At 41.0% G+C, this 22,918-nt stretch overlaps 2 protein-coding genes across 4 annotated transcripts in view; both read left to right on the forward strand.

Moving 5' to 3' along the window:
• Window positions 1–447: 447 nt before the first annotated feature.
• On the forward strand, window positions 448–10,695 carry LOC106567087 (cyclin-T1). 2 transcript variants are annotated; one of them, XM_014135969.2, is made up of 9 exons: window positions 448–689; window positions 1,644–1,725; window positions 1,841–1,969; window positions 4,798–4,858; window positions 5,580–5,642; window positions 5,832–5,886; window positions 6,153–6,316; window positions 6,422–6,492; window positions 6,619–10,695. In XM_014135969.2, exons 1-9 carry the CDS (start codon window positions 517–519, stop codon window positions 7,927–7,929), a joined length of 2,109 nt encoding a protein of 702 aa, XP_013991444.1. In that variant the 5' UTR covers window positions 448–516; the 3' UTR covers window positions 7,930–10,695. The 2 variants fall into 2 exon arrangements, with proteins under 2 accessions (XP_013991444.1, XP_013991445.1); XM_014135970.2 differs by having other exon boundaries at window positions 5,841–5,886.
• A 908-nt stretch (window positions 10,696–11,603) lies between these two features.
• Window positions 11,604–22,918, forward strand: part of kansl2 (KAT8 regulatory NSL complex subunit 2) — a 34,369-nt gene continuing 23,054 nt past the window's right edge. The window contains exons 1-3 of one of the 2 annotated variants that reach the window (XM_014135965.1): window positions 11,604–11,690; window positions 12,758–13,016; window positions 13,231–13,403. In XM_014135965.1, the coding sequence (XP_013991440.1) occupies window positions 12,766–13,016; window positions 13,231–13,403 (424 nt within the window). In that variant the 5' untranslated portion in view covers window positions 11,604–11,690; window positions 12,758–12,765. The remainder of the gene's footprint in view (window positions 11,691–12,757; window positions 13,017–13,230; window positions 13,404–22,918) is intronic. The other variant, XM_014135966.2, reaches the window with a different exon arrangement.

Genomic DNA, 22,918 nt, shown 5'->3' on the forward strand with positions numbered 1-22,918 from the left:
ATGTGTAATCATTAATTCCTCACCCCTCGACAACAGATGGTTTCCATCTGAGATGTTGAAGGGTGTAATTGATATCTTCATTGATAACTACATCTATTGATGCTTGCCATTGGTCCGTGGCCGTTTCTTTAGCGTTGGGGACAACAATTGTTGACAACTGTAGCGTTCTAGCTAAGCCTAACTCTTTTCCTAACCTTAACCTCAGTCTCCTAACCAGCCACGCTAATTCACTTGACTTACTTTTTTTTACCTGATATGTAAACAAATCATCTGTGTTAGAAACCATCAGTCTCATACCACAGTCACCATAACACCTCATAACATTTGCTGATAGGGAACAACCACATCAAGAAACGCCCCGAACTGCGGTCTGCATTTACACCATATTCGAGATGTTTAGAAATGTTGCTTTGGACAGAGAGGAACCAAAATATTTGCTTTGGGGACACTTGCCGTTCACATAATTGACGTCACTTCCTGTGATCCACAATTTTAAAAATATTGTCCTTCTCAGTAATGGCGGCTTCCTTCCCTTCTCCTTCTGCAATAAACAACAACAAATGGTACTTCACCCGAGAACAGATCGAGAATAGCCCGTCTCGCCGTGCGGGGCTTGATCCAGACAAAGAATTGTCCTACAGACAACAAGCTGCGAACCTTCTACAGGACATGGGACAACGACTCAATGTGTATCTTTTGTCGGGACGATTTGCGCCTGCTAGCGGTTAGCTACCTTTAAGAGGTTGAAGCCGGTTTGGCGGCATGGGTAGTTGCTAGCTAATATCGGCTATTGTGTTTATAGTTGGTGTTATTGTTGATACCACAATTTATTAATTTGCTTGGTATGGACTGACTAGCGGCCCAGACGTTCGACTCGCTAACAAGGGCCCGGCCATCATTGCGTGTGATTAGCATGGCTAGCTAACGTAGTGTAGGCCTTTGCAGCCGAGGCCTACGCTTCTTTTAACGTTAGAGAACAAAAGCCGAGCAGAGGGACGTTAGAGTTGTTTAGCTATTATACGTGGGGTTTTGGTGTATCAAACACTTTAAGAGGATAACGTTATTGGACAAAAATTGTTAATGCGCTGTTTTGGGAGCCTACGCGAGTAACGTTAAAACTAGCAATCTATTTATCTGCTCTATATAACGATGAGTTAGTTAACTATAGGCTAACAACACAATAGTTTAAAAACAATGCGTGCGTTACATAGCTAACTATTAGACATTGTATTGGTGGGGTGTCCAATGCTGTTCGATAAAATGTCCATGTGAACTGAGATTAAGAAAGTTTAGTACCTATTTTATTTGAGACGGTTGGCTTCTTTGTGGCCATTATTTGCTACCTTGTTAGCTACAGCAAACTATCTAACCCACAATGCAGTTCTAGCCAGCGAGATACGTTATACTACTATGTACCACCACACACATTGCCAACATTTGGAGTAGTTACAGCAATACTAGATCACTCGGCTACATCTAAAACTAGTTTTGAAAATAGGTTCGTAGCTACTGTTACATAAAATACGCTGTCATCAACCAAACATACTATTTGTCATTTAACCCTTAAAGTAGTGAGTTCAATCTCACGGAGACATCAGGTCATATTGTTATGCTATAACCCTTAACCCGTAGCTATGCATCAGGTCCCAGCTAACAATTAATACTGCCATTGTGTATATGCACCGATTCTACATGATCCAGTCGTTCACCAGGTTCCACAGAAATGTAAGTACTTTGCACGCACTGACATCCTCTTTTGCAAAATGTTGTATCTTATATAGTTTGAAATGAAACGTGTAAAATGCATAGCACTATCAAAATGTCCTATTTTCCCCCCTAGGTCATAGCTCCAGCAACACTATTCCTGGCTGCAAAGGTTGAGGAGCAGCCCCGCAAGTTGGAGCATGTTATCAAGGTGACCCATGCATGCCTCAACCCTCAGGACCCTTCACCAGACGTCCGCAGTGATGTAAGTCTCCATGGTCTGGCCATTCCACTTTGAACTCTCTCTGGCACTTACATGGTGCTCCACAAACTAATTTGGGTATGTTTGTTAGGGCCGGGACGATACCAGTATCAATATATTTGTTTGTATCGTGGCAAGGAAACAAAACACTAAGCGGATTTCACTTCTTTACGAAAACAGCCCTAATGTTGGAAACAAATATGTTGTCATCTGGAGTCTAATTTATTTATTTGACAAGCTATAGCACACAATTTTACGTAGCAGGTTTTTAAAGGGTCTGCTTCATGTTTTCATTTTTCTCATGAAAAAAATATTGCACTACTGGTATTATCACAGACAGTGGGTGTTTTGAGGCGGTTGTACCTAGGCTTGGGCGGTATACCGTATACCAGGGTATTTGGAAGTAGCCACGGGATGGTTTTTCAATACTATTTATTTGAAGTTTTATATTTGTAGCTACTTTTGAAGTAAGTACTGTACCTGCAGTCAACTTGTGCATTACTTTAGGAAATAAAGAAGATTGTGTTCTTCATTTCACCTGTCAAATCATTTTTCAATATGAAGCTTACCTGTAGTCTCCAGTTACGTGGTGTTTGTTTACAAGCACACAAGAGACTAGAGCCCTATGTTAGGTTAACTATCTAAAATATGCTAAATGCTCTGCAGTTGCATTTGGTTTGCTAATTTAGTCACTAGTTAGCTATCTAGCTAAGTGGTTAGCTTCGTCCAAAATCATGCTTTGCTTGGTAACAGCAGAGAATCCGCTCATGGATCAAGATCCTTGCTGTCTTATATTTGTTCTATGCGTGCAGCAAACTGAGTAGCCTTTCTGAGTTACTTGTATAACTTCACCAGCTGGGACGTCTGTCCTGAAAATAGTTTAGGTCAGAGACTGTATAAAATGTTCACAAAGTGCTCGTTAGCATTTAGTTCTCTCTGGGATTTTACCAGGGTTTCTGGTAGGAAAATATGGCGCCAGACAACATGTCTGGCAAAGACATTTGATATATTGACCCTATGTCCATATGCATTTGGTGCGTAACGCATTAAGGTGTCCAGCCACGGTGTTCAAAATCACATTTAGATTAGATTATTATAATTCATCTTAACAGAATAGAGATTATCCTGTAATGTTGTAATAAAGTAGAATGATGTCCATTGCCCGTTGTCTTCATCCCTGCTATAAATCGTAACTCAATATAATAAATAAAAAAATAAAAACATTTAACCTAGAAGAACAACTCACTTACACAGTAATACAATACCACTTCAAAATATAATATAATTTGGAAACGACCTGTCCAATAGGCTGTTTGTATGAATATTTGAATTAATAAATAACAAAACACAGGTCTTTTCAATTACAATCTGGGCCTCTAATTTAATTTAGCCTAGCCATGAACATTTTAATTAGGTCTAATGAATAACAAAACATGGGTGTCTACGAACACCAGGGCTGCCCCACTCCCCATTCTCGCTGCAATTCAGCACCACAGCAGTAGAAATAGACCCCTCTTGGTGGCCACAAAATGAAGAAATTATAAAACTGATGTTGGACAATCAAATACACAAATTTCATTAAGGCTGGTTCAAGCTTATTTTACAATACTCCTGTGACACGAGCCCGCGCCATGGGTTTATGAAAGCACTTGTTTCCAAATCTCAAATGATATCTCACTCTTTTTACAGTTCTATTGGATGATGTTGAGAAATGTTGTGTTTATTGTCATTTGAACTATTGTGGGGTTGTGACTCGTGTCATGTGTGACATACGTGGCTTATTGATAACAACTCTGTCTCTTACTTTGGGTTGCAATTCCTGTAACTTTACCCAAATTCCCTGGTTTTCCAAAAATCATGGTTAGAAGATTCCTGGTATTACGAGGGAATAAGCAGGAAATTCATAAATTTACAACCAGGAATTTGGGGAAACCAGGGAATTTTGATAAAGTTAGCAGAATTTTACATCCCTACTCTTACTATAGGCAGTTGGCTGTCTAGTGATTGCAACATTGTAACTCTCTGATGTGAATAGTTGGCAACGATATTTCGTTTCCAAGTGCTACTGAATAAACTCAACTGGAATGCACCAATTGTGCATGATAGACATCATTACGTTAGTCTATCAATCCATTCCAAATCATGACATGGGCGGCATATGTTGATCTTGCTTAGGGCGGCAGCAGAACTGCAAAGACCGGGCCTGACGAACACAATTTGCCTCCAATTTACATGCGTTTGCGGCGGACCTTGGCCTGCTCAAAGTGAGCCGCTGCTGTTGGGAAGTCAAAGCTGTCCAACTCTTTGGAGCAGTTTGCGATGCGCATCAGCCTCGTTACTTTGTCCTCACAAAGTTGCGATCTTGAGTCCCTCTGAACTCTGTTTTGGAGAAAGAATCACCTCTTGGCGGGCATGCTGGAAAGGGGGATAATCTACACAATCTTTTCCAATTTTGCCCAGTCAGGGAATACTTAGCTGAAGTCCCTTATGAGGACCTTGCGTCTTTTTGGCCGGCAACAATTTTAGTTATCGGCTTTTCATATTTTTTTTTATTGGCTAAAAGCTGGCATTTACCTTGATAACATCCTCGTAACCTTTGGTTTAGAGGCTCAGTGGGGGTTTGTGTTCATTGCTGGTATTAAAGAATATCCCGGTATGGCACAAGGTCGGTCTGAAGGTATGACAATCTGGATGCCGCCCAAGCTTAGTTGTACCTCCTTGAAGGTAAGACTGCGTAAAGGGAAAGCAAGAGGGTGAGTGAGACGTAAGGGGTGAGAGAGAATGCCTCCTAGTGAGTAATGCCTGTCTCCTGCCTGTCCTCTCAACCTCAGGCTTACCTGCAACAAGCCCAAGACCTGGTCATTCTTGAGAGCATTATACTCCAGACCCTGGGTAAGTTGGGATGGAAAAATGAATGGGGTCTGTGATTTCACTCCAAACTAGAGATGTGCTGCTTGCCGACACTATTAACCATATTTGTTCTTGCCCACAGCAGAGTTTTGAGTAGCAGTTCATTCTATTGGACGTCCACACCTCACCTAGTTCTATATGCTCACTATTTATCACTACTGTCTTGCATTTTTGGTTCCCCACTTTTACAGAACCTTTTCACATTTTCCTTGTGGTTTTAAGCCATTCATTTGAGTCAAGTAATTCTGGTGCGGGTTGTGGTGATGGAGGATGTTTTTGTTGTAATCACATTAGAGAGCAAGTGAATTTAGTACAGTATTGCTAGAATTTGGATTGCTTGCCTATGACCTTTTGTCTCAATGAATGGCTCAAATGTAAATGCCAAACTTTTTTTATTCTCTACTCACTCATTCACATTTGTCATATACAGGGCCTGTCGTCTGAAGATCTAAAGCAGTGCATTCATTCAGTATTTACTGTAGTTTCATAAAACAAGTACATTGGTTTTCTGGGGCAATTATTTATTTTAATGCTCAGTGAGAGTTCTGAAATATCCAATAAATTCAGTACCTATTGAGTGAAAATGTGTATTTTGCATTAGCAGCCTCAAATTCTCATTGAAAGAGGATTTATAGATTGTTCTTTTGAAATTGTCTCTCATGGAACCTTTTTTTCTGTCTCCCCTCTGCCCTATTCATTACAGCCTTTGAAATCACCATTGACCACCCACATACTCATGTTGTCAAGTGCACCCAGCTAGTCAGAGGTAAGCATCAACAATGTCCCTGTGTAGGCTACTGGTGAAGTTTCCAACCCCTAGTAGTGCTTTTACAAATTACATAAATGCTTCTTGCCTAGTTAAAGGTATTATTTATGCATATTTTAACCACATGTTTTTTATGTCCTTATTTTGAACATAGCAGGTTTTAATTGTATTTTCTTGTTTCTCGTGTTGTTGTTCCAGCGAGTAAGGATTTGGCCCAGACGTCATACTTCATGGCTACCAACAGGTATGCTGTTCAACTTCACGCTTTTAATTTCAGTTCGATATAACATTATTCAATAAAAATGCAATGCAACATTGTCTGATCTAAAACAGGAGAGGATCTTATGACCTGTATTTGAATGAAATTACCACTCATCTAAGAGGTGCACAGTTGTCCTTTTCATTATGTTCTGAAACTGAATCTGTTTCTTCTCTTCCCCCTCTTGTATTTTCCCTGTTTCCATGGATTTTCCTTCTGCTGGTTTATCTGGAACCCAACCTGCTGTGTAGTCTACACCTGACCACATTCTGCCTGCAGCACAGCCCGCCCATCGTGGCCTGCGTTTGCATCCACCTGGCCTGCAAGTGGTCCAACTGGGAGATCCCAGTCTCCACAGACAGCAAGCACTGGTGGGAGTATGTGGACAATACTGTCACCCTCGAGCTGCTGGATGGTAAGTTTGATTGAATTTCATTATGCATGTTTGTGCAGTTGTTGGTTAGATTGTATTCTTGGGAACTGAATTGCATCGCCCTTTGTAATACTTTGTGTCCCATAGAGCTCACCCACGAGTTCCTGCAGATCTTGGAGAAGACACCAAGCCGATTAAAACGCATTCGCAACTGGAAAGTAAGTCATAGTTTAACATATATTTTCATAGCTCCATTTCTTTCAGGTCACCCTCGCAAAAGGGTCTTTCCTGATTTAAATAAATGTAGCTCCCTCATTGCCTAACTCTGTGACTTCTTGTCCCAGGCGGCAGGTCAGACAGTGAAGGGAGGGAGGTCCAAGGTGCCAGAGGACGGCGATCAGACAGATGGTATGATGAGCATGGTCTCCATGTCGTCGTCTGAGACCACGCTGGGTGGCCTGATGAGCCTCTCCAACCCTCTCTCTTCATCTTCCTCCTCCATGGCTCCCATACTACTGGAGCTCAAGTCGACCCTGGGCAGTGGTTCTGACCAGCCCAGCCACGCCGAGCTGCACGCCCCGGCCAAAGTATCACTGAGCGAGTACCGGGCCAAGCACGCTGACGTCCTGGCTGCTCAGAAGAGGAAGCTGGAGAACATGGAGGCGAGCGTGAAGAGGGAGTATGCCACAGCAGCCCAGGCTCTGATAGGCCAGCAGCAGAGGAAGGAGAAGCACCACCGTGACCAGCAACAATCCAGCTCCCACCATTCCAGCTCGGCCTCCTCTGACCTCAGCAGCCCCTCGCCTATCATCCTCAAGATCCCCCTGGAAAAGGAGAGGGGCGAGCGCAGCTCCCTGAAGATGCGTCTCCCTCTGGGGTCTGGGGGAGGCGGGAGGCACAGTGGAGGAGGGAACAGAGGAGCAGGAGGAGAAAAGGACATCAAAGTGAGAATTCGGGTGCCTGAGAAAGTACGCAGTGGAGGCTCGGGAGAGGAGGGGGGCAAGACTAGGGAGGGAAAGCACCGAGAACGTTCCAACCACCATCATCATCATCACCACCACCACCATCATTCATCGTCATCTTTTAGCGGTGCTTCTGTCTCTTCGTCCTCGTCACATAAACACTCAGCCAGTGCTGCTGGAGCTGTAGGAGGAAGCAGCAGCAAAAAAGCCCCCAGTGACTCGTCTAGAATGAGCTCCTCTTCCTCTGTGTCTCGAAAGAGGACACATTCCACGGAGTCCCAGGGCTCCCACTCGTCCAAAGTCTCTAAGTCCTCCAGGAACTCAGCTCACCAGCTGCCTGCTCTTTTAGCTGCCTCTGGAGCACACTCCCTGGGGGCACACCCCACTGACATCCTCCCCTCCCTGGGTCACCCCTCCCTCCACCAGGGAAACTACTCTCACTCCAAGGGGGACAAGCCGGACACTAACGGACACAATGCAGGTGTTGGTAGCCAGTCGAATGAGTACCAGGACACGTTTGAGATGCTGAACTCTTTACTGAGTGCTCAGGGGGTGCAGCCTGCCCAGCCTCCCATGTTTGATTGCCGGTCTCAATACGTGGAGTACAGATACAGCGGCGGGTCTAGAGGGGGATCTCGACCACCACCTCTGCCTGCTGAACCTCCACCTCCGCTACCCCCTCTACCCAAATGATCCCTAATGAAGGGGTGAATTACTGACAGTGTACCTGTAGATGCATCCAACCATGTTACATAAGATATTTGCTCTGTGAATTTTGTCCCTTTTATGTGTTTGTATGGATCATGTTGTGGTTTTCAACTTGACAGCAAAGAAATGTACTAATACATACTTTTCAGTGATGTATGTGCTGAAGTGTCTCCCTCGTCACATCATATTCCATACATCTGTGGGGCAATAACAGGAGGTGTGAAAGAAAAGCTTGCAAAAAATGAAACGAACAAAATTAATTATTTATTCACAATGTAAATACTTTATCATGATATGAACTCAAATCAAATTTTATGGAATGGCGGGCATAATATTTGAGCCATAGCTGTTTTAAAAAAAAAGTCAAACATTACATGTTTGAATGCCTATTAGAGGAAACAAACTTGTTTGCTTCACTTATTACATTTTAAAGTCTTGCTAACAATTAGTCTTTTTCAGAATGTTTTTGAAATATACTATTTATTATTAGTATTGAATGCTTTTGAGTAAGGTATTTTTTTTATTTTTATAAATACTAACTGCCCCTTTCTGCTGTGTTGAACTGAAGGATAGTTGAGTGCTCCTTACACAGGCCTATTTCAGAATGCATGTCTTCAAAGCCATCGTTTTCAACATTTTGTTTTTCAAAATACTGTAGTCACTGAGGTTTTTTTGTCCTTGTTTTGTCAATACTTTTGTTTTGTAATCTCTGCATTATTTTGTGAACAATTGTTTAATATTAATAATGTAAATTGGTGAAAGTGGACAAATATTTTGTTAAGAAAAAAAGTTGCTAAAAATCCTGTAAATTGATACGGCTTATATTTTAGTTCCTAGATTTGTGTGTTACAGTCATTGTTTTAAATGGTTGTAAAATGTTAACAGTCAAATGCTTACACTAACATTCAGAGTTTATACTACAGTACATGCACTGCATGGCCAAAAGTATGTGGACACTCATTCAAATTAGTGGATTTTGCTGTTTCAGACATACCCGTTGCTGACGGGTGTATAAAATCGAGCACACAGCCATGCAATCTCCATATACAAACATAAGCAGTAGACTGGGCCGTACAGTGACTTTCAACGTGGAGCTGTAATAGGCTGCCACCTTTCCAAAATGTCAGTTTGTAAAATTTCTGCCCTGCTAGAGCTGCCCCAGTCAACCGTAAGTGATGTTATTGTGAAATAGAAACATCTAGGAGCAAGAACTGCTCAGCTGTGAAGTGGTATGACACACAAACTAACAAAACTGGACCGTCGAGTGCTGTAGCGTGTAAAATTGTCTGTCCTCGGTTGCGACTCTTACTACCGCGTTCCAAACTGCCTCTGGAAGCAACATTTACACAAGTGTTCGTTGGGAGCTTCATGAAATGGGTTTCCATGGCCAATCAGCCGCACATAAGCCTAAGATCACCATGCGCAATGCCAAGCGTCGGCTGGAGTGGTGTGAAGCTCGCCATCATTGGACTCTGGAGCAGTGGAAACGCATTCTCTGGAGTGATGAATCACGCTTCACCATCTGGCAGACCAACAGACAAATCTGGGTTTGGCAGATACCAGAAGAACGCTACCTGCCTGGATGCATAGTGTCAACTGTAAATGTTGTTGGAGGAGCAATAATGGTCTGGGAAATTTTAACGCTACAGCATACAATGGCATTCTAGACTGTTCTGTGCATCAAACTTTGTGGCAACAGATTTGGGAAGGTCCTTACCTGTTTCAGCATGACAATGCCACCGTGTACAAAGCGAGGTCCATACAGAAATGGTTTTCGAGATCGGTGTGGAAGAACTTGACTGGCCTGCACAGAGCCCTGACTTCAACTCCCATCGAACACCTTTGGGATGAATTGGAAGGCCGAGCGGGAGCCAGGCCTAATCGCCCAACAGTGCTCGACCTCACTAATGCTCTTGTGGCTGAATGGAAGCATGTCCCCGCAACAATGTTCTAGCATCTAGTGGAAAGCCTTCCCAGAAGAGTGGAGGCTGTCATAACAGGAAAGGGTGGACCAACTCCATATTAATGCCCATGATTTTGGAATGAGGTGTTCGACTAGCGGGTGTCCACATACTTTTGGCCATGTAGTGTATCTGCATATTCATATACAAACCACAGCAGTGTCAATCATTTTGATAATGGACTGATTGTATTTTTTAGTGTTTTGAACAGAATTAAGTGTTACTTTTACTGTTTTAACAGTAACTGAAGTCTTCACTTATTTGAATGAAATTGAAATTCCCGTTTTGGGCAATTTTAGTAAGGGGTGTATTCTTTTGTCTATATTTAGATAATACAGCAGTTTTTTTCTGGTTTGTTCGTGGTGATTACACATGCTTAACTGAGAGACTAGAGGGTTTAACATTTTAAAAAAATCTCTCGTACCACTGTCAACCATCCTTGTCAGGATTTCATTTCTGTGTAAAGGACTTGTTCAATTAAGATAATAATAATCGTTCCCTTTATGTCCAGTTATGCTGTTTGTCATGTTTATTGGTCATAAACTGGTATTCTCTCTCATTTAATCATGTGTTGGGAATCATCTTTAAGATTGTGATAGTGGAAATGAAGTGGGCTATAACTTAGCTCTGACATGTTTCAGACATTTTTATCAGAACTCTCTTGGTCCAATAAGCTGCCAATGGACAGATTCATTTGTTGGAGATCATGTAACACAGCTGTAGCATACTGATTTGATCATGCGGTGTTCCTGCTGTTTGTTTTTGTATATAAAGGAAAGAGTTGTCATTATTCTGGGGGCTGTTTTCTATTACTTTAACTGACCCATGATGGAAATACATTTCTGCTGTTTCCAAGGCTACATAAAATGGCCTAAGTCTGCCAAGTTTCTACAGTACTTGAGTCCAACCATTGATTTTTGTCACTCAGGTAAGCCTTTATGATGATATATGAAGAGAAACATGGATATGCTTCAAAATGCACTGAAACGTTATCCCATCAGGATTGTCTAACAAACATAGCTTATTTCTTAAAAACTGAGGAAATTATCACTTGTATTACTAGGAACAGTATGCTTCTATTCTGTTTTATATTATATAATAAGACATTCATTAGTACTAAATTAAGCTAAGAATGATTGGACTTGAACTGATACATGGATGACTGTATGCAATATATCTTGTGCGAGTGCTTGTTTAAACAAGAACGACCACAAAATTAAGCTGAAATTATGAAAATAGATGGAAGACACTCATGCAACCAAATGCAAAATCACATAGCTACTCCTTTGTACTTCATTAACTGCTCAAAAGTTGTATCTGTCTGTACACATTGTCACGTCTTAATGTTTTAGTTGTACCACAACTCAGGTTTGTAATTGACATTTTTGGGATATATATTGTTTAAAATAACTAAAGGTATGCGTTATTTTGTTGTCAACAAAGTTCATTTTTTAAATGTGGTTGATATAATCCCATGTCAATAAATGTTTAAGAAAAAATATCCCTTTCATTTTTATTTTGTATTTTATGATCATGCAACAATCTTTGTTTACAGAAATAATAATATACTGAAGTCGCAAGCTACATTGAATATCTACTTGCTCAGATGTGGGTTTTGTAATTTGAGAGTCAGGTCTTTCAACCTATCGTGTATTTCCCACCCACTAGTCTGGACCAATCAAAGCTCAAATGGGGTGGGTCCATCTTCTCAAGACATTGATAGGAGAGTGCGGGAAAAACGACGCAGTGCCATTGTGCTTCGAGAACTGCCTAGGTAAGGACACGGTAAGCTCCTCGCCGTTATATTAACCATGATGTTATATGAAAGTCCTTTTTGGATTAGTAACATATTTTGATTACATCAGAGTGCATCTGTACATCAACGACAGTGAATAAACCAGTATATGTTGCTACAGAGACTAAGGAACGCTGAACAAACATGGCTGCTAAAGCTAACTGGCTAACAAGCTAACACAAAAGCTACAATTTGCTGTCGTTGAGCTAAAAGGAGGCGGACCTGTTCCATGTGGCGCGTGATTGGGTTTTATGCAGGATCGTCACAGCACAAGTGTTTGGCACAGATGGTGGAGTACAGTTTGTTTTATCCTGAACATATTTGTTTGGCAGCTAGCTACAACAAATGGCTTGGTAGATAACGTAGCAATTAACTAACATTTGTTATAAACATTTTTGCAATTAAAAGGTCCGTGTCTACTGTTATGCGTAATTTATTGTATTAAACTTTTTTTTGTAACTAGGCATTTTTATCAATCGGCAGTATGTGCAAATTTCAGCTCTGAAACCATGTGGCATATTGGCTGGACAGATGTCATGAGTAGTGCCCTGTACTCGACTTTTTCATATTTTTATTTCTGGTTATTTTGTTTGTCACTGGTATGCTGATGCACATGTTTTAGTATAACGATTGATTGCTGAGGTTGTGGCAATGCTTGACGAAAGAGAATTGAGTAAGGCTTGAATTACAGATTAACTTTATGTGACATGGGTCCGGTCCGTCAACGGACACAATGAACGTTTTCATTTGATTTGATCCTGTCCCATGTTTGTTGTATTGTAGTATCACAATTCTATTGTAACTGCCCCTGTGTTCTTGCTACTACATATTCTGGTATCCCGTTGGGCTCAGTTGGTAGAGCATGGTGCTTGCAACGCCAGGGTTGTGGGTTCGATTCTCACGGGAGACGGCATAAAAAAAGTCGCTCTGGATAAGTCTGCTTAAATGACTAATGTCAATGTTCGCCTGGTCTCACCTAAGTAGCTATGTCAATTTGTAACTGTAGGGTTGCTAATTCAGCCCCTGGTACTCACCGGAACATGTATTTCCCTTCCAGGACCAGTGATGAACAGGATAAGGATCCACGTGTTGCCATCGAGCAGAGGCCGTGTGGCCCAGACCGCCCGTACCCAGGAGCCCCAGGCCTGCTCCTTCACCCAGCGACCCTGCTCCCAGCCGCGCCTGGAGGGCCTGGAGTTCTGCATCAAACACGTCCTGGAGGACAAGAACGCCCCTTACAGACAGTGTAGCTACGTCTCCAACAAGAATGGCAAGCGCTGCCTGAACGCAGCCCCGAAGGTGGAAAAGAAAGAAGGGTGAATGAAGCAACTTGGATATAAATGCATTTGATCGAACTCTCAAAACCCGCGTTTTGATATATGTGGGCTTGAATCTGGGAAATCCCTTAGTGTATCAATGAATACTGAGTCTTTTACTTTCAGTAAGTCAGTTCTTCAGAAATATCTGCACAATCTTGAATTCTCTGACTTTAGTTCTTATCTTGCGTGTGATTCTTGTGTCTACATTCAGGGTGACCTTCTGTGCGGAACACGCTAGAAGGAATGCCATGGCTCTCCAGGCCCAGCTAAGAAAGGCCTCATCCGGACCCTCCCCTGAAGCCCTCCTATCTCAGCTCAGTGGCTACAACCGCCCTGAGACGCATGGCCTGGACAGTGGCCGCAGTGAAGCCACCCGCATCCTAGGTGAGTAATATTTCTGAATCTTCTTTTTCCTCTAAAGCCATATGCAATGGCAACATGTTTTAGAATAACCATATTTTTCCTAGAGTGAACTTGAGTTCTTAACCATTCTGCACAATAATTATTTCCCATTTGAATCCTAATTTCTTACATGTGCGTGACTTTGAATATTCATGGTCTAATTTCACTCTCCCTTTACTACACACTATTGCTAAAAGGGCCCAAATCAAGTCTGACCGCTTGTGGTAGCGGCTCAGATCCTAACAGGGCCAACATTAACATCTTCCCATGGTCTGTTGGTTTTCTCTATATTAACAAAGGGAATAGTCAATTCAGTTGGAAGGAACAAACGCCTCCTTTACAAATCCATTATTTCAGCATGTTTTTCAAGCCAAAACATCCAGTGCATTTTGGAAAATATTCAGACCCCCTTGACCTTTTCCATGTTTTTACATTAGGCCAGACAATTGATTCGCTGTTTAACGGATTTTCCCTCACAGAAAAGTGAGGTGAGCAAGTGCAACTTTTTTACATTAAGTGAATAAGGAATAACAGTACTTGGAAGGAACCACATTGTCCTAGGCTATATGGACATAAACAATAGGAGAAATATTCCATTTCAGACCGATTTTCAGATTATTATTATTAATACACAAATTAACATTAAACATTATTCACATAAATTGCATTCTATTATACAGCCTATCATATTAAAAAATTATTTTCGAAAACGGGTATGAATGTATTATCAGTTCATTAATGTACTTAATTGTAAAGCCTAACACATTTGAGAATGATTGACAATAAATATATGTAATCAAATTTAAAATGTTGATGCATAATGACTTCATTACCTGAATGCGTCTATAGCCTAGGCATTAACAAAATATTCATACAAATGATTAGGCCTCTCATAGACCAGGCCTTGTAGCAAGAGGGTCAATCAAGTTAGGTCTGCCAAAATTAAGGTAGCATTGGGGGACAAAATGCATAAATCCAGCCATGGAGTATAATTTTTTTGTTGTTGATGACAATAGGTTATAACATGCCCAACTAGAAGCATCAATCTATATAGAGCAAGCGTGACTAATTTTGAGCCCAGTAACTTTGCTCACCACCTTCAATTGTCTCGTCTGGCTACCACAAAGCCCCCACCTGCTGTTCTGCACGAAGTGTGCGTGCACTGGCGATGTACTTAGCTTGACATGTTAGCTGTTCTCGGCGGCGCATCATCACTTAAACGCATTTTGTCGTTGCGTTATTGGTTGGCCTACAACTACTGGTAGTACCGGTGAAATGTAAGTTATGAATCACAAATCACCATACAGCTGACACACTTTGATTTCATCAATAAGTTTGACTTAAATTTGGTTGTCCAAAATACTATCAGCTTGCACAATGTCTTTGCTGATGAATTCCCTGATTGCTGGCCAGTCAGTTGGTTAAATTACATTGTTTAGTCTCATAGATCTGAAATGATGCAATAACCATACATTTAACTGACTGTTTATAATGAGGGACTCCCACGTTTAACCTGGATGCAAAAATAGTAGGATTTTGTGCTGGCTTCAGCAATGACCGCATGAGAGAGAACATCTGCACATCGCCTGCAGGTGCAAGTGTGTGCGTTTCACTGTCCAATCCGAGGCTTGACCATGATCTAAGGCTGTTTGATCTCTTGGGCATCAACTTGGGAGAGTGGACAGCGCATAATAAACAAAGAGCTGCATATATTGGCAAAATAACTGCAGTTTTTTTTCGTGTTATGGAGGAAAGTGAGGCGGCATTTGTTAAACAGTAATTCAACTTTGTCCAGCCTTGCTGCCTTATTCTAAAATTGAGGGGGGGGGACAATTTAATCCATCTACAAACAATACCCCATAATGACACAGCTAAAACAGGTTTCTAGAAATGATTGCAAATTTGTTAAAGGAAAGATCCCATGTGCATAACTATTCAGACCTTTTATTCAGTACTTTGTTGAAGCACCTTTGGCAGCGACTGTAGCCTCGTCTTCTTAGGTATGATGCTGCAAGCTTGGCACACCTGTATTTGGGAAGTCTCACATTCTTCTCTGCAAATCCTCTCAAGCTCTGTCAGGTTCGATGGGGAGTGTTGCTGCATAGATATTTTAAGGTCTCCCCAGAGATGTTCGATGGCGTTCAAGTCCAGGCTCTGGCTGGGCCACTCAAAGACATTGAGACTTGTCCCGAAGCCACTCCTGTGTTGTCTTGGCTGTGTGCTTAGGGTCGTTGTCCTGTTGGAAGGTGAACCTTTGGCCAGTCTGAGAACCTGCTCGAGCGCTCAGGACTTCAAGGATCTCTCTGTACTTTGCTCTGTTCATCTTTCCCTCAATCCTGACTAGTCTCCCAGTCCCTGCTGCTGCAAAAAATCCCAAAAGCATTATGCTGCCACCACCACGCTTAACTTTTAGGGATGGTGCCATGTTTCCTCCAGACCTGACACTAGGCATTCAAGCCAAAGAGTTCTATCTTGGTTTCATCAGACCAGAGAACTGTGGGACCTTATATAAACAGGTGTGCCTTTCCAGATCATGTCCGATCTATTGAATTTACCACAGGTGAACTCCAAGTTGTAGAAACATCTCAAGAATGATCAATGGAAACAGGATGCACCTGAGCTCATAGCGAAGGTTCTGAATGCTTATGTAAATATGGTATTTTTGTTTTCAATAGATTTACAAAACCTTTAATCGCTTTGTCATTATGGGGTGGTTGTAGATTACTTTAAAAAAAGAAATGAATCCACTTTAGGATATGGCTGTAATGTAACCCCCCCCCCTGCTGCTTTCCAGCAATGTTCCAACATCTAGTGCAGGGACTTGCTTCCATTCAGCCACAAGCATTAGTGAGGACAGGCGCTGATATTGGGGAATTAGGCCTGGTTTGCAGTTGGCGTTCCAGTTCATCCCGAAGGTGTTGGATGTAGGGCTGGGCGACTATATGGAATTAATTTGGTTTTGGGTAATATTACATGCCTGGAAGAATTGAGGTTGTTTGAGTGTTTATGTCCGCATGTTCTAATGTGTTATTTTTGGTCTTCGCTCCTGTGTACCTCCCCATTTACACCAGAGATCTGTACATGATGACGAGATGTACGTCTCAAATCAAATTTTATTTGTCACGTGCGCCGAATACAACAGGTGTAGACCTTACAGTGAAATGCTTACTGACAGGCCCTAACCAACAGTGCAATTTAAGTAAAAAAATAGGTATTAGGTGAACAATTGTTTAGTAAGGAAATAAAAAGACAGTGAATAATAACAGTAGCGAGGCTATAGACAGTAGCGAGGCTGGGTGTCGTCCTGAAGGTGGGCAACAAGCTTGGGTCCAAAATAAGCCCATAGAAACACATTGGCCTTATTTTGGCCAGAGTTTACTCTTCCTCTATCGTTTACACACACCAAGCCCCTGCCTCTCGCGCCAATGAAGTTGATAGATCACGTTTCCTCTGGCAAACGGTTTCAACTCGATATTTGAGGTTTGGTTCAAAATAATTGGTAATATGGACACACATTGAGACATTATTTTACTCTAATAGAGTAGTTAACTTTTCAACCGATACAATTTGTCTCAACACCTCATTGTGTGCAGAGAAGACTCCCTTTTTTTTTTATTTAACTAAGCAAGTCAGTTAACCTCTCTGGGATATGTGGGACGCTAGCGTCCCACCTCGACAACAGCCAGTGAAATTGCAGGACGCCAAATTCAAAACAACAAATCTCATAATTCAAATTCCTCAAACATACAAGTATTATACACCATTTTAAAGAAACTTCTTGTTAATCCAGCCAGTGTCTGATTTCAAAAAGGCGTTACGGCAACAGCATACCATATTTTTGTTAGGTCAGCGCCTAGTCACAAAACATACAGCCATTTTCCAGCAAAAGAGGAGTCACAAAAAGCAGAAATAGAGAATGAATCACTAACCTTTGATCTTCATCAGATGGCACTCATAGGACTTCATGTTAGACAATACATGTATGTTTTGTTCGATAAAGTTCATATTTATATCCAAACATCTGTTTACATTGGTGCGCTATGTTCAGTAATGTTTTGCCTACAAAACATCCAGTGATTTTTGCAGAGAGCCACGTCAATTTACAGAAATACTCAAACGTTGAAAGATACAAGTGTTATCTATAATCCTATGCATAAACTTCTCCTTAATGCAATCGCTGTCAGATTTTTTTAAAAGAAAAGAAAGAAAAAAAAGTGAAAGCACACTATGCAATAATCTGAGTACAGCGCTCAGCCACCAAAACAAGTCATACAGATACCCACCATGTTGTGGAGTCAACAAAAGTCAGAAATAGTGTTATAAATATTCACTTACCTTTGATCTTCATCAGAATGCACTCCCAAGAATCCCAGTTCCACAATAAATGTTTTGTTCGATAAAGTTAATCTTTATGTCCAAATACCTCCTTTTTGTTCGCGGTTAGTTCACTATTCCAAATGCACAAGGCGTGTGCACTAAGTCCAGACAAAGTCAAAGTTCCATTAGTTTGTAGAAACATGTCAAATGATGTATAGAATTAATCTTTAGGATGTTTTTATCATAAATCTTCAATAATATTCCAACCGGACAATTCCTTTGACTTTAGAAATGAAAGGGAACTGAGCTCATGCTCACGGCCGCGTGCGTGACTAAACTAAAGGCTTTCAGCTGAGGCTCGTACTGTGACTGGTCTTACTCGCTCCCCTTTCACAATAGAAGCCTGAAACAACGTTCTAAAGGCTGTTGACATCTAGTGGAAGCCGTGGGAAGTGCAATCTGACCAAATTTAGACTGTATATTGGATAGGCAATCACTTGGAAAACCTCAGATTTCCCACTTCCTGGCTGGATTTTTCTCAGGTTTTTGCCTGCCTTGAGTTCTGTTGTACTCAGACATCATGCAAATAGTTTTAGAAACTTCAGTGTTTTCTATCCAAATGCATATTATTAGTAGATATCTTAGCTTCTGGGCCTGAGTAGCAGGCAGTTTACTCTGGGCACGCTTTTCATCCAAATGTGAAAATACTCCCCCCCCCCCCCCCAGCCCAAAGAGGTTAAGAATTCATATTTTCAATGACGGCCTAGGAACAGTGGGTTAACTGCCTTGTTCAGGGGCAGAACGACAGATTTTTACCATGTCAGCTCGGAGGTTTGATCTTCCAACGATTATACTTAAACGACAGTATCAATGAACATTGATTCTGGAAAATGAGTACTGTTTGTCGTGCGTGGAATTGTTAGGTTAGCAGCATTTTAGCCAAAGACTACTATTAGCTGTCTGTTTTGTAAATGTGCAATAAGCATTAAACCCAACTTTTATTTTATATAAGGAATTGGCAACTTGTCCACTTTGTTCAGAATGACATGGTAACATGCTTTTCAAACAGTTGGCGGCAGAAGGTTGTGTTCATAACAGTTCAACCTTGTTAACTAGCAAATGGATCCAAGTTGCCTAAACTTGAAATGTAAAGATGAACTGGCTTATCAACATTCCCACATGTTGGTGACATGACCTATGTTAATTTGAGTCATTATTAGTGAATGTGCATTCATGGTTCTAGTTAAATTTCTAACAAGGGCATTTTCATAGACTTGAAAGACAGATTGGTGATTATTACAAAAAAGCAAGTTAATTTAATCAAATTGTTTATTAGTGGGTCTTATGACTGTGGAAGGCTTATATTTCACCTCGGTATAACTGCAATAATTCAGGGCTTTTAGTCTGTTTGAAATGCAGTGTATTTGACTTTTTTTAAATTGTACAATGCTTATTTAGCTGTATATTGTGAATCACCCATTATTTTGAGGGAGGATTTAAAATTTTTTTTAGGCCATATCGCCCAGCCCTAGTTCAATGGGGTTGAGGTCAGGTCTCTTTGCAGGTCATTCAAGTTCTTCCACACTGATCTTGACAAACCATTTCTGTATGGATATTGCTTTGTACATGGGGGCATTGTCATGCTGAAACAGGAAAGGGCCTTCCCCAAACTGTTGCAACAGTCTGAAGCACAACTGTCTAGACGGTCTTTGTATGCTGTAGTGTTCATGATTTCCCTTCACTGGGACTCGAGGGGCTAGCTCGAACCATAAAAAACAGCCCAGCCCATTATTCCTCTTCCACCAAATTTTACAGTGGGCACTATGCATTTGGGTAGGTTGCGTTCCCCTGGCATCCGCCAAACCCAGATTAGTTTGTCGGACTGCCAGATGGTGACATCCAGAGAACATGTTTCCATTGCTCCAGAGTCCACTGGCAGTGAGCTTTACAGCACTCCAGCTGACGCTTGTCTGCGCATGGCGATCTTAGGCCTGTGTGCAGCTGCTCGGCCATTTCATGAAGCTCACAACGAACAGTTCTTGTGCTAGCTTTGCTTCCGGAGGCAGTTTGGAACTCTGTAGTGAGTGTTGCAACCGAGCACAGTTCAGCATTTGGCAGCTCCGTTCTGTGAGCTTGTGGCCTACCACTTTGCGACTGAGCCGTTGTTACTCCTAGATGTTTCCACTTCACAATAACAGCACTTACATTTGACCGGGGCAGCTCAAGCAGTGTTGAAATTTGATGAAATGACTTGTTGAGAAGGTGCCATCTTATGATGGTTCTACGTAAAAAGTCACTGTGCTCTTCAGTAAGGCCATTCTATTGTCACTGTCTGTCTATAGAGATTGCATGGCTGTGTGAGTTAAAAAAATATATAGATATATAATTTTTTTAAACACACCTGTCAGCGACTAGTGTGGCTGAAATAGCCCAATCCACTAATTTGAAGCGGTGTCCAAATACTTTTGTGTATACAGAAACTTGTGTAGGAGGCATTAAAAGTCGTTTTTCAACCACTCTACAAATTTCTTGTTAACCTCTATGGGCCAGGTGGGACGCTAGCGTGCCACCCGTGGTGCACTCCATCAACAGCAGGTGCATTTCAAGAGCGGCAAATTTGAATCCAAATAAATGTCAAAATTCAAATTTTTCAAACATACAACTATTTTACACCCTTTGAAAGATAAACATCTCCTTAATCTAACCACGTTTTACGATTTCAAAAAGGTTTTACGGCAAAAGCATAAATTTAGAGTATGTTAGGACAGTACATTTACAAGAGTTGTGTGTAATGTTTTGTCAATTCAAAGACAGGCGTCACCAAAACCATAAAACCAGCTAAAATGATGCACTAACCTTTTACAATCTCCATCAGATGACACTCCTAGGACATTATGTTAGACAATGCATGCATTTTTAGTTCTATCAAGTTCATATTTATATCCAAAAACAGCGTTTTACTATGGCATTGATGTTGAGGAAATCGTTTCCCTCCAATAACCGGCAGTCAAGTCAGCACCACAAATTAAATAATTAAAATTAGAAAACATTGGTAAAATATTATATTGTCATTTAAAGAATTATAGATTTACATCTCTTGAACGCAATCAACTTGCCAGATTTAAAAATAACCTTACTGGGAAATCACACTTTGCAATAATCTGAGCACTGCGCCCAGAAAAATACGCGTTGCGATACAGACTAGACGTCATGTTGGGGAGATCTAAAATCGAAAATACTATGTAAATAATCCATTACCTTTGATTCTCTTCATCAGATGTCACTTCCAGGTATCACAGGTCCATAACGAATGTAGTTTTGTTCAAAAAAGCTCATCATTTATGTCCAAAAATCTCCGTCTTGTTAGCACATGATCTAAGCCAGCCGGACTTCTCGTCATGAACGAGGGGAAAAAATATATTTACGTTCGTTCAAACATGTATAGCATAAATCATTAGGGCATTTTTTTAACCAGAACATGAATAATATTCAAGGTGGACGAATGCATACTCTTTTATAACGTATTGGAACGAGGGTACCCAACATGAACTCGCGCGCCAGGTGTCTAATGGGCCATCATCGTTCCATGGCTCTTGTTCGGTCAGATCTCCCTCCAGAAGACTCAAAACACTTTGTAAAGGCTGGTGACATCTAGTGGAAGCAATAGGAAGTGCCAAAATATTCCTCAGCCCCTGTGTTTTTCAATGGGATAGGTTTAAAGGTAATACAACACATCAGGTATCCACTTCCTGTCAGAAAATGTCTCAGGGTTTTGCCTGCCAAATGAGTTCTGTTATACTCAGACACCATTCAAACAGTTTTAGAAAATTTAGGGTGTTCTATCCATATGTAATAAGTATATGCATATTCTAGTTACTGGGTAGGAGTGGTAACCAGATTAAATCGGGTATGTTTTTTTTATCCAGCCGTGTCAATACTGCCCCCTAGCCCTAACAGGTTAATCTAACCACATTGTCTTTACAAAAGGCTTTACAGTGAAAGCAAAATATTAGATTATGTTAGAGTACATAGCCAAAAATAATCACACAGCCATTTTCCAAGCAAGCATATGTCACAAACCCAAAACACAGCTAAATGAAGCACTAACCTTTATCTTCATCAGATGACATTCCTAGGACATTGTTATACACTACATGCATGTTTTGTTCATATTTATATCCAAAAATGGCTTTTTACATTAGCATGTGATGTTCAGAACATGCATTCCCACCCAAAACTTCCTGTGAATTTACTAAATTACTCATCATAAATGTTGACAAAATACATTATTTTAAGAATTATAGATACAGAACTCCTTTATGCAATCGCTATGTCAGATTTTAAAATGGCTTTTCGGAGAAAGCACATTTTGCAATATTCTGAGTACATAGCTCGGCCATCACGGCTAGCTATTTTGACACCCGCCAAGTTCGGGCTCACTAAACTCAGAATTACTATTAGAAAAAATTGTATTACCTTTGCTGATCTTCGTCAGAATGCACTCCCAGGACTGCTATTTCCACAAGAAATGTTGTTTTTGTTCCAAAGAATCCATAGTTATATTCAAATACCTCAGTTTTGTTCGTGCGTTCAGGTCGTAACGTGTGAGCGCATTTCGAGACAAAAAAATTCAAGATATTCCTTTACTGTTCTTAGAAGCATGTCAAACGCTGTTGAAATTAATTTTTATGGTATTTTTCTCGTAAACTAGCGATAATATTCCAACCAGACAATAGTGTATTCATTCAAAGAGGAAAAGGAAAAAACAGCATGGTCGCGGGACCGCGCATATCCAATCTCTTTGTCACCAGGCAGACTACTGACAAACTGAGCTACTGTACTCTGCCCAGAGACAGGAGACGCCTCAATCCACTTTAGAGAGCCAATGGAAGCCTTAGCAAGTGCTACGTAACAGCACAAATGCTGTAGTTTTGATAGAGAACCAAAAGAACTACAAATTCTCAGACAGGCCACTTCCTGCTTGGAATCTTCTCAGGTTTTTGCCTGCCATATGAGTTTTGTTATACTCAGACGCCATTCAAACAGTTTTAGAAAACACTGAAGTTTCTATCTAAATCTACTAATAATATGCATATTCTCGTTTCTGGGCAAGAGTAGTAACCAGTTTAAATCGGGTACCTTTTTTTTTTTTTTTCATCCGGCCGTGAAAATACTGCCCC

The sequence above is a fragment of the Salmo salar genome, chromosome ssa13, assembly GCF_905237065.1.
Source record: "Salmo salar chromosome ssa13, Ssal_v3.1, whole genome shotgun sequence".
NCBI classification, from domain to species: domain Eukaryota; kingdom Metazoa; phylum Chordata; class Actinopteri; order Salmoniformes; family Salmonidae; genus Salmo; species Salmo salar.

What these genes read in the sequence shown, in the direction of transcription:
- LOC106567087 (XM_014135969.2), top strand. Translation starts at nt 517, where the DNA reads ATGGCGGCTTCCTTCCCTTCTCCTTCTGCAATAAACAACAACAAATGG. An exon ending in TACTTCATGGCTACCAACAG is followed by an intron (nt 5,887 to 6,152) that starts GTATGCTGTTCA and finishes CCTGCTGTGTAG; the next exon opens with TCTACACCTGACCACATTCT. An exon ending in CACCCTCGAGCTGCTGGATG is followed by an intron (nt 6,317 to 6,421) that starts GTAAGTTTGATT and finishes TGTGTCCCATAG; the next exon opens with AGCTCACCCACGAGTTCCTG.